Genomic DNA, 13,667 nt, shown 5'->3' on the forward strand with positions numbered 1-13,667 from the left:
GAAACCACTGTCTTTTTTTAAATAACAATTTTTATAAGATTTGTACTTTTTAACAAACTCGTGTATTTTTCACATGCACAGGCAGAATACGATATAGCAGCTAAATTAACGGTTTATCACCTTTCTCATTTTTCATTGGCCAAGTGTTAGCACGTTACCCACGTGATATTATTAACTAGTTTGTTCCGATCTAAGGAATTTCTCTTATGTTATCATCTTTTCAGAAGCGCCATCTTTATTCTTTTGTCTTACACTAATTCCCCTCTTAGTATCGTTTCTCAGCCTCTATTTAATTTGCTTAGTATTTGTATGTTTGTTTGTACTCTAAACTGAACTCTTGGAATTAAGACTGCTCGCCAGTTTTGACTCCCAGGAGAACCCTAAGGTTCAGAAATTAAGCAGAGATCCAACAGGGCATAGTTCAAGTGGGTATTCGGAAACCTTTCTCCAGGGTGGAGGCATAAATTTAAAGCGATTCAAGGAAAGTACAGCGGAGATATCATTTTTATTTATTTAAGCTGTCTCAGGGCTGGGCATGTCTGCATCCGCACTACACCTTGCCTCAGATCCTTCTCATCCACTTGTCCCACACCCCTCCTGGGGTGCTCCACCCTCGCCATTCCCAACATCCTTTTCTTCCACCAGATTTATAAATTGACTCTCTGCTCCACGTTGACAAATACAGTACTGTGCAGAAGTCTTAGGCACCCTAGCTGTTATATCTGCCTAAAACTTTCGCACAGTACTGTAGATTGCCCTGAATCAAGTTTACACTGGGCAAAATCCAACCCACCAGTCTCCCAAACACTTGTTCATACACACAGGCTGTGCAGAAGTTTTTAATTCATTATGAGATACAGCGTGGTAACAGGTCCTTCTGGCCCAATGAGCCCGTGTCCATATGACCAATTAACCTATTAACCCGTACATCTTTGGACTGTGGGAGGAAACCAGAGCACCCAGAGGAAACCTCCAATATCATGAGGAGAACGTACAAATCCGTACAGACAACAGAGGCAGAAATGAACCCGATTCACTGCAAAAGCATTACGCTAACCACTATGCTATTGTGCCACCGTGTCTTTAATAGAAGCTTCATCCATTGCTAAGAACCCTCACCATCCAGGACATGCCCTCTTCCTGTTGCTACCATAAAGTAGAAGGTAGAGAGCCTGAAGACCCTCAGAACATTTTAAGAGTTTTTTCCCTTTTGCTGTCATGTTTCTGAATGAACATTACTTCACTATTCGTCTTTTACACTATTCAATTTCGAGCAGATGGGGCTCATCAGTCATGCTTGGCAGCTCATCTAGGAGAAGGAAAACTCTGATCTCAAACCTCTGCTGCCTTGCAGCTATACCCACTCATGGGGAAGACTTTGGGAGAAAACCTCTGGGAAAAATCCAGAGCTGGCGTCCCTTCATTCAACGCTGACCGGCAATTCCTGCGACACTGCTGGTGCAAATCTGTTCCTTCGGCTTCATCAGCTGAGTGGAGTGCAGGCAACAGCTTGCTCTCCATATTGTACTGCCCTGGCTTGCGTATCACAGACAGCTGGCACCTACATCCATGGTCAACTCCGACCATTGTCGGGCCATTATCAAACACTATTAATGATGTTGTACTGCAATTTTTATATATTTCCAATGTACTGCTGCTGCAAAACAACAGCTTTCATGACACGGAGCATGGTGAGTGTGTGAAGTACACTACCAGGGGTGGTTGTGGGGCCAGATTTACCTAGGCACAGAGAAGAAAGGGAAATCAGAATCAGGTTTATTATCACTGGCATGTGATGGGAAATTTGTTAACTTAGCAGCAGCAGTTCAATGCCATACATAATCCAGAAGAGAAAATAAATAGTAATAAATAAAATAATAATAATAATAATAAATAAACAAGTAAATCAATTACAGTATACGTATATTCAATACATTTCTAAAAGTGTGCAAAAAACAGAAATACTAAAATATTTTAAAAAGTGAGGTATTGTCAAGGTATTCAATGTCCATTTAGGAATCAGATAGCAGAGGGGAAGAAGCTGTTCCTGAATCATTGAGTGTGTGCCTTCAGGCTTCTGTACCTCCTACCTGATGGTAACAGTGAGAAAAGGGCATGCCTTGGGTGCTGGAGGTCTTTAATAATGGATGCTGCCTTTCTGAGACAACGTTCCCTGAAGATGTCCTGGGTACTTTGTAGGCTAGTACCCAAGATGGAGCTGACTAGATTTACAACCTTCTGCAGCTTCTTTCAGTCCTGTGCAGTAGTGTCCCCCCCCCCCATACAAGACAGTAATGCAGCCTGTCAGAATTTTCTCCATGGTACAACTACAGAAGTTTTTTAGTGTATTTGTTAACACGCCAAATCTCTTCAAACTCCTAATGAAGTATAACTGCTGCCTTTATAACTGCATCAATCTATTGGGACCAGGTTAGATCCTCAGAGATCTTGACACCCAGGAACTTGAAACTGCTCACTCTCTCCACTTCTGATTCCTTTCTGAGGATTGGTATGTGTTCCTTCGTCTTACCCTTCCTGAAGTCCACAATCAGCTCTTTCATCTCACTGACATTGAGTGCCAAGTTGTTGCTGCGGCACCACTCCACTAGTTGGCATATCTCACTCTTGTATGCCCTCTCATCACTACCTGAGATTCTACCAACAATGGTTGCATCATCAGCAAATTTATAGATGGCATTTGAGCTATGCCTTGCCACACAGTCATAGGTATATAGAGTAGAGCAGTGGGCTAAGCACGCACCCCTGAAGTGCGCAAATGTTGATCATCAATGAGGTAGTTATGTTATCACCAATCTGCACAGAGTGTGGTCTTCCAGTTAGGAAGTCGAGGATCCAATTGCAGAGTGAGGTACAGAGGCCCAGGTTCTGCAACTTCGCAGTCAGGATTGTGGGAATGATAGCATTAAATGCTGAGCTATAGTCGATGAACAGCATCCTGACCTAGGTGTTCGTGTTGTCCAGGTGGTCTAAAGCCGTGAGAAGAGCCATTGAGATTGCATCTGCCATTGATCTACTGTGGTGACAGCCAAATTGCAATGGGGGCCAGGTCCTTGCTGAGGCAGGAGTTCAGTCTAGTCATGACCAACCTCTCAAAGCATTTCATCACTGTCAATGTGAGTGCTACCGGGGGGCTACGTAGGAGGGAAGGATTAGATTGATCTTACAGTAGACTAAAGGGTTGACACAACTTCATGGGCCAAAGGGCTTGTACTGTGCTGTACCGCTCTATGTTGTAAAGTGTGATCCCAAGAACAGAGTTGTACTGTGGGCTGTGACTAATTTTCAAGTTAGCACTTAAGAGACATTTTCAAAAATTACTTTTCAAGAATGTGTTTGAATGGTACAAGGGTCACAGTATCCAAAATCCTACAATGTTGAACATTTAATATCTACTTTATCAAATGTCTGAAGTCTCACACTGAACCTGAATGTCAGGGCAGAATACAGTTCCTCCTCTATTATGCAAACATTTCGGTATGCTTTCCGATTTTTCATCAGGGTAGCGAATAGAAGGGATGAAGAGCTGCATTTAGTAAAGAGCTGCATTTTAGTAAAAAAATCAAATCAAATCAAATTGAGCTTAATTATCGTTCAACCATAATAGATACAGTGAACAGATTTCCCCTGGGGACAAGGTGCAAAACAAAATAACACATTCAAAATAGCAAGCAAAGAAGTATATTCACGCAAAGGCAAAAATAAAAACATATCTAGACCAAGACCCTCAGCGACATGAATCCCAGCAGTGTGTAGACACACGCAATCCAGCCTGCCATTCCACTGCTCAAACACCGGAGGGCAGCACCGACAGGAGCGGTCAGCCCCCCACTGAGAGCGGATGCCACATTGCACCGCCTCCAGCATTTCCTCACCTGGTCTGCAACAGGAGGCAAGCCTACAGCTTGAGGCCTGGTCCTCACCACAACTGAGGCTGCATGCAAGCAAAGAGTTAAGTTAAACTTAAGAATAGGTTAAGTGGTTGGCACAATATCACAGGTTGAGGTGGATGTACTGTTCTTATGTTCTATATGTCAGTGATAATCACCTAATTCTGATTCCGATTCAGTTTATAATCCCAGGAGGACTTGTACTTTGCTAAAAGAGAATTTAATTATTTGAATTAGGCACATAAATACTTCGATGAAATGACAATATAATCGGTAAAATCTATTCACTGGAGTTATACAGCAGCCATGCTCTGACTCATTTTCACACATTAGTCATTCTATTCATTCAAATTCCTTAAAGTCAGAGTCATAGAGTACAGCATGGAAACAGGCTGTTCAACCCACTTAAACAGCTCCCTACTCCCATCGACCTGCACCAGGAGCATGGCCCTCCATCCATGTACCTATGCAAAGTTCTCTTAAATGTTGAAATTGAGCTCACACACAACTGTGCTGGCAGCTCATTCTACTCTCATACCACCATCTCAGCGAAGAAACTTCCCTTCATGTTTCCCTTAACTTCTCACCTTTCACCCTTAACCCATGACCTCTGGTTGTAGTCCCACCCAACCTCAGTGGAAAAAGCCTGCTTGCATTTACCCTATCTATACCCCTCATTATTTTGTATACCTCTATCAAATCCCCTCTCATTTTCGTTTTTAGAATCTTTTTATTGGTACATAATCTTCTACAGCTATAAAATGATACAAAACTTCAACAGATTAATATGTATACAATTAATAAAGCTGAAGAAAAAAAGCTGATCGTAATATATAAAAATGGGGAAAAAATTATATATATATAGGAAAAAGAAGGGAAAAAAAGAACCCCATCTAACTAGAAAAAAAACCCACTGACTACAAAAAAAGGGGGAAAAAACCCATTAGGAATCAACCTCCCAGAGCAATACGTTTGACCATCATCTAAATATAAAAAAGAGTCATCAACCGCCACTTCATATTTATTTTTTTTAAAAATTGGAAGGAAACCATATAGCATAATTGAAATTAAATGATAATATTTGGCAAAAGAACCCCATCTTCTCTCAAAATCGAATCGAGGATCAGAAGTTCTACTTCTAATTTTTTCCAAACTGAGACATAACATTACTTGAGAAAACCATTCAATTAATGTAGGGGAAGAAATATCTTTCCATTTTAATAAAATAGCCCTTCTTGCCAGTAGTGTAACAAATGCAATTACATGTTGATCTGAAGATGAAATATCCTGAATATGATGCTGAACTATTCCAAATAGTACAGTCAGTCTATTAGGTTGTAAATTAATTTTCAGAGCTTTAGAAATTGTAGAAAATAAAGATTTCCAAAAAGATTTCAATGAAGAACATGACCAGAACATATGTGACAAAGTAGCTACTTCAGTTTTACATCTATTGCAGTAGTTGTCTACACTAGGAAATATCTTAGATAGTCTCTCCTTTGTTAAATAATAACGGTGAACAATTTTAAATTGAATTAAACAATGGTTGGCACATACAGAAGAAGAATTTACGTTTTTCAAAACTCGAGGCCAATCTTCATTAACAAAGGTCTTATTAAGTTCTCTCTCCCAATCTTGTTTAATCTTTAGTAATAGGTTCTCTTTTTGTGACAAAAATAAATTATAAATTCTGATAATGGAACCTCTCACTAAGGGATTCAATTTCAAAATGGTATCCAACAAATCAGATTCTTGTAAATATGGAGACTTAGATAAATATTATAAAAAATGTCTAACCTGAAAATATTGCAAAAATGTGTATGAGCGAGAGAATATATGTTAATTAACTCTTCAAAAGTCATCAATCAACCATCACGAAATAAATCTGTAAAAGAATGGATCCTTTTATTTCTCCATAGGAGAAAAAAAATGGGGTCAGTTATTGAAGGTTTAAATGAAAAGTTTCAATATAAAAAAACTAGACAACTTAAATTGTTTAAAATTTAAAAAATTACGAAACTGAACCCAAATCCATAAGGATTGTTTAATAACGGGGTAAAGATTTAAATTTGGAATTTTAGAGAGCTGTAAAGGTAATGGAGCTCCTAATATTGAAGTTAAATGAAATTGTTTAACAGCATTTAATTCCAAATCAACCCATAATGGTTTTTGGTTCTTATCGAGCCAGTATAACCAAAAACATAATTGTCTGATATTCATGGCCCAATAATAGTCTTAAATTAGAAAGTGCAAGTCCACCATCTTTTTTAGATTTTTGAAAATGATACTTATTAATTCTTGGTCTCTTATTGTTCCAAATAAAGGAAGAAATAAGAGAGTCAATTTGATCGAAAAAAATTTTAGTTAAAAAGATAGGTATATTTTGGAAAATATATAAAGATCTAGGTAAAATCATCATTTTCACAGCATGAATACGACCTATTAAAGAAAGAGTAAGTGGATTCCATCTAGAAAATAGTTGTTTCATGGAGTCCATTAAAGGAACTATATTCACTTTTTATAAAGATCTTTATATTTTTTAGTAATTAGAATACCTAAATATCTAAATGTGTTAATAATTCTAAAAGGAATGTTATTTTATATACTATCAGGGACATTTAATGGAAACAATTCACTTTTATTCAAGTCAAGTTTATATCCTGAAAATTTACCAAGATCTTTAAGTGTTTCCAAAAGATTAGGAATTGATTCCTCAAGATTTGAAATAAAAACCATAAGATCATCTGCATAAAGAGAAATCTTATGTATGGTTCCATTCATAGAGATACCATGAATATTTTTAGCTTCACATACTGTTATAGCTAAATGCTCCAATACAAGATTAAATAATAAAGGGCTTAATGGACATCCCTGTCTAGTACCACAAGAAAATGAGAAAAAAGAAGACCTGCAGTTATTAATAATGACCGTGGCAATAGGATTCTTATAAATCATTTGATCCATCTATTGAAATTATTACCAAAACCAAATTTTTCTAATACTTTAAACAAATATGGCCACTCAACTCTATCAAATGCCTTTTCTGCATCAAGAGAGATAACACATTGTTGCTTAGATAATGATGAATATATAATGTTCATCAATCTCCGAACATTAGAGAAAGAGTAGCGGCCTTTAATAAAGCCCGTTTGATCCTTAGAAATGATTTTAGTTAAAATATTTTCCAATCAATTAGCCATTATTTTAGAGAGAATTTTTGCATCCACATTTAATAGCGAAATAGGTCTATATGATGAACATTCAACAGGATCTTTATCTTTTTTAAGAATGAAGGAAATAGACACTTCATAAAAAGAAGGTAAATTACCCTTCTCAAAGGATTCATGAAATATTTCCAAAAGATAAGAGGAAAGTAATCTTTCAAATTTTTTGTAAAATCCCACTGAATAACCATCAAGTCCAGGAGCTTTACCTGATTGCATTGATAAAATAGCTTTCTGAATTTCATTCTCGGTAATTGGAGCATCAAGCATCTGTTGATCTTCAACAGAAATTTGTGGAAATTTAATCTTATGTAAAAAAACCCTTCATTTTGGAGGAATCTGCAGGAAATTGAGATCTATAAAGATCAGAGTAAAAATCTTGAAAAGTATTATTAATGTCCTCATGGTTACTTGCTATATCTCCATTATTTTTACGAAACTTTAAAATTTGTCTTTTAGCTCTAACTGCTCTTAATTGAGAAGCTAAGAGCTTATTATTTTTATCCCCAAAAATATAAAATTGACTTTTCAATTTAAGCAAATATCCTTCAATAGATATGTTAGTAATAAATTATACTGTGATTGTAATTCTACTCTTCTTTTAAATGAAACAACATTTGGAGAGATTGCATTGATGTTATCTAATTCTTTAATTTGTTTAGCGATTTTATCTAATTCCATTCTTGTTTGTTTCTTCAGTTTAGCTATATATGAAATAATCTGACCACGTAAATAAACTTTTAATATATCCCAAATTACTAACTTAGAGACATTTCCTATATTATTAAAGAGAAAAACCTCTTTTATCTGAGCTTCAATAAACTCAACAAATTCTGAACTTTGTAATAAATGTTCTAGAAAACGCCAAAATGGTCTGGTAGAAACAACATCTTTCAGTTCAAATATTAAGTTTAAAGGAGCATGATCAGGGATAGCAATCACATCATACTCACATTTCTGAACATTAAATAAAAGTCGAGGGTCAACTATAAAATAGTCGATTCTCAAATATTTATTATGAGCATGTGAGAAAAAAGAGTATTCTCTATCACTAGGGTGCATATGCCTCCAGACCTCAATTAAACCATAATAGATTAAAAAGGAATTAATAAGTGATGCAGAACGATTAGGGAGTTGATATTTGGATGATGACTTATCCATTAAAGGATTTAGACAAGTATTAAAATCACCATCCATTAATAACAAAAAAAAAATCCCCTCTTCAATGTTCTAGGGTCCTAACCTTAAATTCTGCAAGGTAGTTTCAGTTACAGAGAGGCCAACATTACAAAAAGTGCCTGCACTCTAATACCATGTAGAAGATTTCTGTCCCTCTACAGCACTTCAAAGTTCAAAAAGTTCAAAGTAAATTTTACTATGAGTACATATATGTCACCCAGAGATTCATTTTCTTGTGGGCATACGCAAGAAATCTGTAGAATGGTAACTATAACAGAATCAATGACAAACCATCCAACAACTAGAGTGCAGAAGACATGATAATGATGATGATGATGATGATAATAATAATAATAAGTGATAAATAATATTGATAACATGAGTTGCAGCATCATTGAAAGTAAGTCCATAGGTTCTGGAATCAGTTTAGTGTTGAGGTGAGTGAACTTATAACTTAATGAGGCAATGGTGTCCTTAACAATGTGGGTGCTAATAGGCCACTAGTGCAGGGGACACTATCAATGGCTCATATCAGAGTTTTCATTTTCTAGAACACCACAGACAGAGGAACCAATCAAAGGGGATAACCACTCAACTTTGCTTGTCTCATCATGGAAATATTCCCACAAGCTATGGACTCACCTTCAAGGACACTTCATCTGCTGCTGCCCACCCACCCCCAGTGTTCGCTCGGCAGAAGCCAAGCTTTACTGTGGCCTTGGGTATTCATGGAATCAGGGTCTGGACTACATACACACACACACACACACACACACACATATACATGTATATAGTGGTTGTACTTTATTGATATATGTGCTTGCATCTTGTGTGTGTAAGTACTAGGCCTCAATCTGTGGTGTCACCTGTTTACAGCCGCCAGAAGAGAGGTGTTGGAGCTGGTATGCTTTACCAAGGTCAGTGTAATGCGGTGTCCGAGCTGGAGTCAGTAATTCCCCAGTGTTCAGACAGCAGATGACAAGCTTTATTGTGCTCAAATCTGGACTTTTTTATTGTGTGGCTGTATCTTACTGATATCTTTATGTGCTTGCTACCTTGCATGTGCTATGTGTGTTTTGTGCTGTGTGTGACTGTTGGTACTGTGTTTTGCCCCAGAGTAACACTTTTGTTTGGCTGCTTTCATGGGTATTCAAGTACGGTTGAATGACAATTATACTTGAACTGAATTTCAAAGTTCAAAGTACATTTATTATCAAAGTAGTAGTATACTCAAAGTTGCAGTATACAACCCAGAAATTCAACTTCCCCACAGACAGTTATGAAACAGAGAAACCATGGAACAAACACTGTTCAAATTTTGTTGTTTTTTTATTTATTATTATTTCTTTTTGTACTTGCAGTTTGTTGTCTTTTGCACTCTGGCTGAACACCCAAATTGGTGCAGCCTTTCATTGATTCTGTTATGGATTTTATTCTATTATGGATTTTCTGAGTTTGCCCACAAGACAATGAACCTCAGGGTTGTATGTGGTGACATATATGTACTTTGATAAAAAATTTACTTTGCACTTTGAATCTTCCCAATCCAGGCCCATGAAACACAAGTGGGATGAAAAAATAACCAACAATTTAGATTTATTTATCACACGTACATGCTAACATACAGTGAAATATGTCATTTGTGTTAACACAACACCCCAGAGGATGTGCTGGGGGCACCCCCTAGTTTCACCACACACTCCAGCACCAATATCTGCTACAGGAACTCTGGTGGGTCCAACAACATCCGTGGAGAGAGGGCAACAGTTGAAGTTTGATGAAGGTGGCACAGTAGTGTAGTGTTTAGCACAACTTTTTACAGTACAGGTGACCTGGGTTCAATTGCCACCGCTGCCTGTAAGGGGTTTGTGACCCCGTTGGTTTCCTCCGGGTGCTCCAGTTTCTCCCCACAGTTCAATGACTTACCGATTGGCAGGTTAATTGGTACTGTGAATTGTCCTGTGATTTGGCTAGGATCAAATCGGAGGTTGCTGGGCATTGTGGCTCGAAGGACCAGAAGGGCTTGTTCCACGCTGTATCCCACTAAATAAATAAATACTCTGCAGTCCTGATGCATGACCCAAAATGCTAACAATTTCAGGTCAGATATCAGTTCGATGTCATAGCTAGAGAGCACGGTGGCATAGTGGAAAGTGTAATGCTATCACAGTGCCAGCAACCCGCGATCAATTGCCACCATTGTCTGTAAGGAGTTTGTACCTTCTCCCCCTGACTGCACGGGTTTCCTCCGGGTGCTCTGGTTTCCTCCCACAGTCCAAAGACGTAGTAGTTAGTAGATTAATTGGTCACATAGGGATAATTAGGCAGTGTGGGCTCATTGAGCCAGAAGGTACTGTTGTTACTGTGCTTTATCTCTTAAGGAAATAAATATAAAAATAAATTTTGTCACCTAGACTTACAGATATTGCTCGGCCCACTGATTTCCTACAACGTAGTCTGTTGCTACGAATTGCAGAACTGGCAGTCTCATGTGTCTCCAGGGACGAAGCAGTGAGTGATAAGTACCGACATGCTACTTGGGCTTGTTGAGTAAACTGCTAGGACCCGAGTTGTGGGCATGCTATGTTGGCATGAGAACATGGTGGCACCTGTGAGCTACACAGTACAATCCTCGCTGATTCAGTTTAACGCATTTCACAACACGTTTTGATGTTTCAATGTACAATACTGTGCAGAAATCTGAGGCAAAGAAGAGTTTGTGAACCCTTTGCAATTACCTGATTTTCTGCATTAATTATTCATAAAATGTGGTCTGATCTTCATCTAAATCACTATAATTGGCAAACACAATCTGCCTGAACAATTAACACACAAACAATTGTACTTTTCATGTCTTTAGTGAATACATCAATTGGTCATTCACAACCAAGGCCGGAAACAGTACGTGAACCCTTGTGTTTAATAACTGGTAGAACCTTCTTTAGTAGCAATAACATCCAACAAATGTTTCCTGTAGCTGCTAATCAGACTTACACAACAGAAAGGAAGAATTTTAGACTATTCCTCCAAACAAAACTGTTTCAGTTCATCAATATTTCTGGGATACCTTGCATGAACAGCCCTCTTCGGGTCATGCCACAGCGTCTCAATTGGGTTAAGGTCTGGACTCTGACTTGGCCACTCCAAAACATAAATTTTCTTCTTCTTAAACCACTCTTGTGTTTCCTGTTTTACATCATCCAACTTTTATTAAGTTTCAGGTGACTGACCGCTACCCTGACATTCTCCTGTAAAATGTATTGATACAATTTTGAATTCATTGTTCCCTCAATGATTGCAAGCTGTCCAGGCCCGAGGCAGCAAAGCAGCTCCAAACCATGATGCTCCTTCCACCATATTTCACAGTTGGGACGAGGACTTGGTGTTGGTGTACAATGCCCTTTGTCCTCCAAACGTAGCAATGTGCTTTTCTGCCAAAAAGTTCAACTTTTGTCTCATTTGTCCACAGAACATTGTCCCAGAAGTGTCATGGAACATCCAGGTGGTCTTTTGCAAACTTGAGATGTGCAGCAATGCTGTCGTTGTTGGTTTTTTTGGAGAGCAGTAGTTTCCTCGGCGGTGTCCTTCCATGAACACTATTCTTGTTCAGTGTTTTTCTTACAGTGAATAGATGAACAGAGACTTTAGCAAGCTCCAGAGATCTCTACAGATCTTTTGCTGTTACCCTTGGGTTCTTTTTCACCTGCTTCAGCATTGCACATTGTGCTCCTGATGTGATCTTTGCAGGATGCCCACTCCTAGGGAGAGTAGCAACAGTACTGAATTTCCTCCATTTGTAGACAATTTCTCTTACTGTGGACTGATGAACACTCAGGTCTTTAGAAATGCTTCTGTAGCCTTTTCCAGTATCATGCATCTCTACAGTTCTTCTTCTAAGGTCCTCTGATAGTTGTTTAGGTCCAGGCATGGTGCACATAAACAGACCTTTCTTGAGACAAGCAAGCTGTCAGTAAACTGACTTTGTGTGTATTTTTTATAGGGCAGGGCACCTCTACATCCCACACATAAAAACAAAAAAATCTACAGCATATTATAGGCCTTCCGGCCCAAAATGTTGTGCCAACCATGTAACCTACTCCAGGAACTGCCTAGAATTTCCCTATTGCATAGCCCTCTGTTTTTCTAAGCTCCATGTACCTATCAAAGAATCTCTTAAAAGACCCTATTGTATCAGCTTCTAGCACCTTCGTTGGCAGTGCAGTCCACACACTCACCACTCTCTGTGAAAAACTTACCTCTGATATCCCCGCTGTACCTACTTCCAAGCACCTTAAAATATGCCATCTCATGTTAGGCATTTCAGCCCTGGGAAAAAAAGCCTCTGGCTATCAACACAATCAATGCCCCTCATCACCTTATACAACTCTATCAGGCATCCTGGTGATATACAGTTGCAAGAAAACGTTGGTGAATCCTTTTCAGTTATCAGGTTTTCTGCGTTAGTTACTCATAAAATGTGGTCTGGTCTTTATCTAAGCCACAATAATAGACAAACACTATCTGCCTAGACTAATAGCACACAAACAACTGTACTTCTTTTCATCAATACTGAGTACACCATTTAAACAGTCATAGTCTAGCTTCATAAAAGTCTGTGAACCTCTGGGGTAATGCCTTCTACAAAAGCTATTTGGAGTCAGGTGTTCCAATCAATGAGATGAGATTGGATTGCTTTGTGCATCCAGAACTGTCTTGCCCACAAAAGGTAAAGGGTGGTTTCAGATGGTTCGTATTCTGCATGGAAGATGGTGACCAGTGGTGTTCTGTAGGGATCTGTTCTGGGATCCATCAGATCTATAAACTCGCTCTCCGCTCCATGCTGACAAATACAGTACTGTATAAAAATCTTAGGCACCCAAGCCTATGTACCTAAGACTTTTGTACAGTACTATACATGTGATAAATAAAGCTAATCTTTTAAACTGGGTTCACAGACCACTTGATTGCTTTGCAATAATGCCCAATCCATTATGTTTAGCTTTTGCCATTAATGATAAGGTTATTTTTTTATCAGAAAAGTAATGAGGTTATCTAAGAAAGATATGACTGAGAGCAGGGTAAGAATCTGCGGTAGTTACCTCTATGTCGTCCTCGCCATAGCGACGTAGAGCCTCCTCCTCAGAGAGCCCAACGCATCCGTATTCCAGTGGTGTATAAACTGTGGTAGGAACCTAAATAAATAAATAAATCATTCAGCTGGAAATCACTAGATTAACAACTTAGTGCCAGGTCTCTTTCTGAATTATACTTTCAATCTTTTAATACTGAACCTCCTGGATTGTTTCCTCAGATGCTATCAGATACTTCCGATCTTCAGATTCTTTCAGATACTTTC

The 13,667-nt window shown here is 38.3% G+C and overlaps 1 protein-coding gene across 3 annotated transcripts in view; it reads right to left on the bottom strand.

The window, feature by feature from the left end:
* txnrd2.2 (thioredoxin reductase 2, tandem duplicate 2) overlaps positions 1 to 13,667 on the bottom strand; it is a 180,647-nt gene that overhangs the window by 14,603 nt on the left and 152,377 nt on the right. For all 3 annotated transcript variants that reach the window (XM_073051874.1, XM_073051876.1, XM_073051877.1), the window contains one exon: positions 13,411 to 13,503. In XM_073051874.1, coding sequence (XP_072907975.1) covers positions 13,411 to 13,503 — 93 coding nt within the window. The remainder of the gene's footprint in view (positions 1 to 13,410; positions 13,504 to 13,667) is intronic.

Source organism: Hemitrygon akajei, chromosome 7 (genome assembly GCF_048418815.1).
Source record: "Hemitrygon akajei chromosome 7, sHemAka1.3, whole genome shotgun sequence".
Taxonomy (NCBI): domain Eukaryota; kingdom Metazoa; phylum Chordata; class Chondrichthyes; order Myliobatiformes; family Dasyatidae; genus Hemitrygon; species Hemitrygon akajei.